Source organism: Thalassophryne amazonica, chromosome 19 (genome assembly GCF_902500255.1).
Source record: "Thalassophryne amazonica chromosome 19, fThaAma1.1, whole genome shotgun sequence".
Taxonomy (NCBI): Eukaryota; Metazoa; Chordata; class Actinopteri; order Batrachoidiformes; family Batrachoididae; genus Thalassophryne; species Thalassophryne amazonica.
In genome coordinates this window covers 40933514-40935111 of record NC_047121.1, presented here as the reverse complement: position 1 = coordinate 40935111, position 1598 = coordinate 40933514, and the positions used below count along the sequence as shown (strand labels likewise).

General features: G+C 35.7%; 1 gene segment (V, D, J or C); it reads right to left on the bottom strand.

Annotated features, from left to right (window-relative positions):
• Window positions 1–397: 397 nt before the first annotated feature.
• LOC117500937 lies at window positions 398–1390 on the bottom strand. The segment is given in 2 exon segments: window positions 398–898; window positions 1035–1390. Coding segments are annotated over 2 exon segments (360 nt in total).
• Window positions 1391–1598: the final 208 nt, after the last annotated feature.

Sequence of the window (1598 nt, the reverse complement as noted above, 5' to 3'; positions counted from 1 at the left end):
GGAGTCATAACAACACAACGCAGAGTCAACAAGTAAACCAAAGAATACATTTAAAATGTAATGCAAATTTTTTTAGGCAGAATTTTTTTTTATTGAAAAACATAAACTAGATTTACATAAGTAAATTAAGTTACTTAAACTTTAACAATTACATTTTTGAAAATTATTTTACTTAAGTTGGCAAGTTCAAATGGTTTAAGACAATCAGTTTCCTCAAATGGTTTGAGTTCAACTAACTCATTGAGTTTTACAGTGATGATTTTATATTGATTTGATGAGTGTATGATGATTTTATTAGATTTGTTATGAATATTAATGATTTTATATTGATTTGTTAGGTACTTAATAGTTGAAAATATTACTGAGAGTTAGTTTTTTTCTTTCTTTTTGAATTTTAGTTCATTAAATTTGCCATATTAGTGTTTTTATTGGAGGAGTTGTGGTTCTGGTTGATGACACACGTTCACTGCGGTGCTGCGTTCACTGGACTCGTCGTCCTCGTCACAGTTTCCTGTTCAAACCACAGCAGCTGCAGCAGGCTGTTTTTAATGTCCTCAAACTGAGGGAGGTTTTTGTACGGCTCTAAATCACTGTGTGAACACTCCACCACCATGGTTACCGAGACAGTAGTAATCTCCAACATCTTCCTGCTGAACACCAGTGATAGTCAGAGAGTACTGAGAACCAGAGCGAGTGCCACTGAATCGAGATGGAGTTCCTGAGAACAGAGTTGATGCTACGTATATAAGAAGTTTGGGAGCCTGTCCAGGTTTCTGAAGGTACCAACTGAGATCAGCCCCAATGTTGGAGCTTCCTGTGGCGCTGATGGTCACAGTCCCTCCAAGACTGACAGACTTGACTTTATCTGACTGAGTCAGAAAATTGTTTGCAGAAGATTCTGAAATGAGAATGAAGCTGTTTATATTAGAAAAAGTGAATTTACAAAGTTCATATAAACTATTCAAGGACTGATGTGACTTTAAACACATATAAAATATCACAGTCCTGTTGGTTTGGTTCTAATATTTTCTCACCTTGAGTCATGAAAACCAACATGATGATCAGAACTGTTGGTGACATCATCCTGAGGCAGCTTTAGGTGTGAGTGCATGAAAACACTTCACATTTTGTACCGAATATGAAGATAAACTATGAGAATCAGTGATGCATAATATGCAAAATAAATGCCAAAGAGGGTGCGCATCTGTACACGTGAAACTGACAAAAGACAGAAGGTATCATCCCCTGAGAATTATTCTGTCATGCAACGTTCACATGGAACACTTTGACCTTTTCTTCTTTTTTTATTTTAATTTCAAACCCATTTTCCTTCCTTCTTTATTTTTGTTCCCATGTGACTTTATGCTCATGAACACATGTATGTCGTGTCGTCCCGTGAGCAATCTGCATTCAACACTATGAAGTGTCTTTGAAAGTATTTGTATCTTCATGTTGTACTTCACTGTGGTTTACTGCAAACAAACAGAACAAAGTTTTTCTTGCTTTTAATGTATGAAATTGCAGCAAATAAAAGTTTTTCTTCAGAAGAAAGATGTCGTGCAGAGACTGAAATAATCCAGTGATTTTCAAGGTTAATT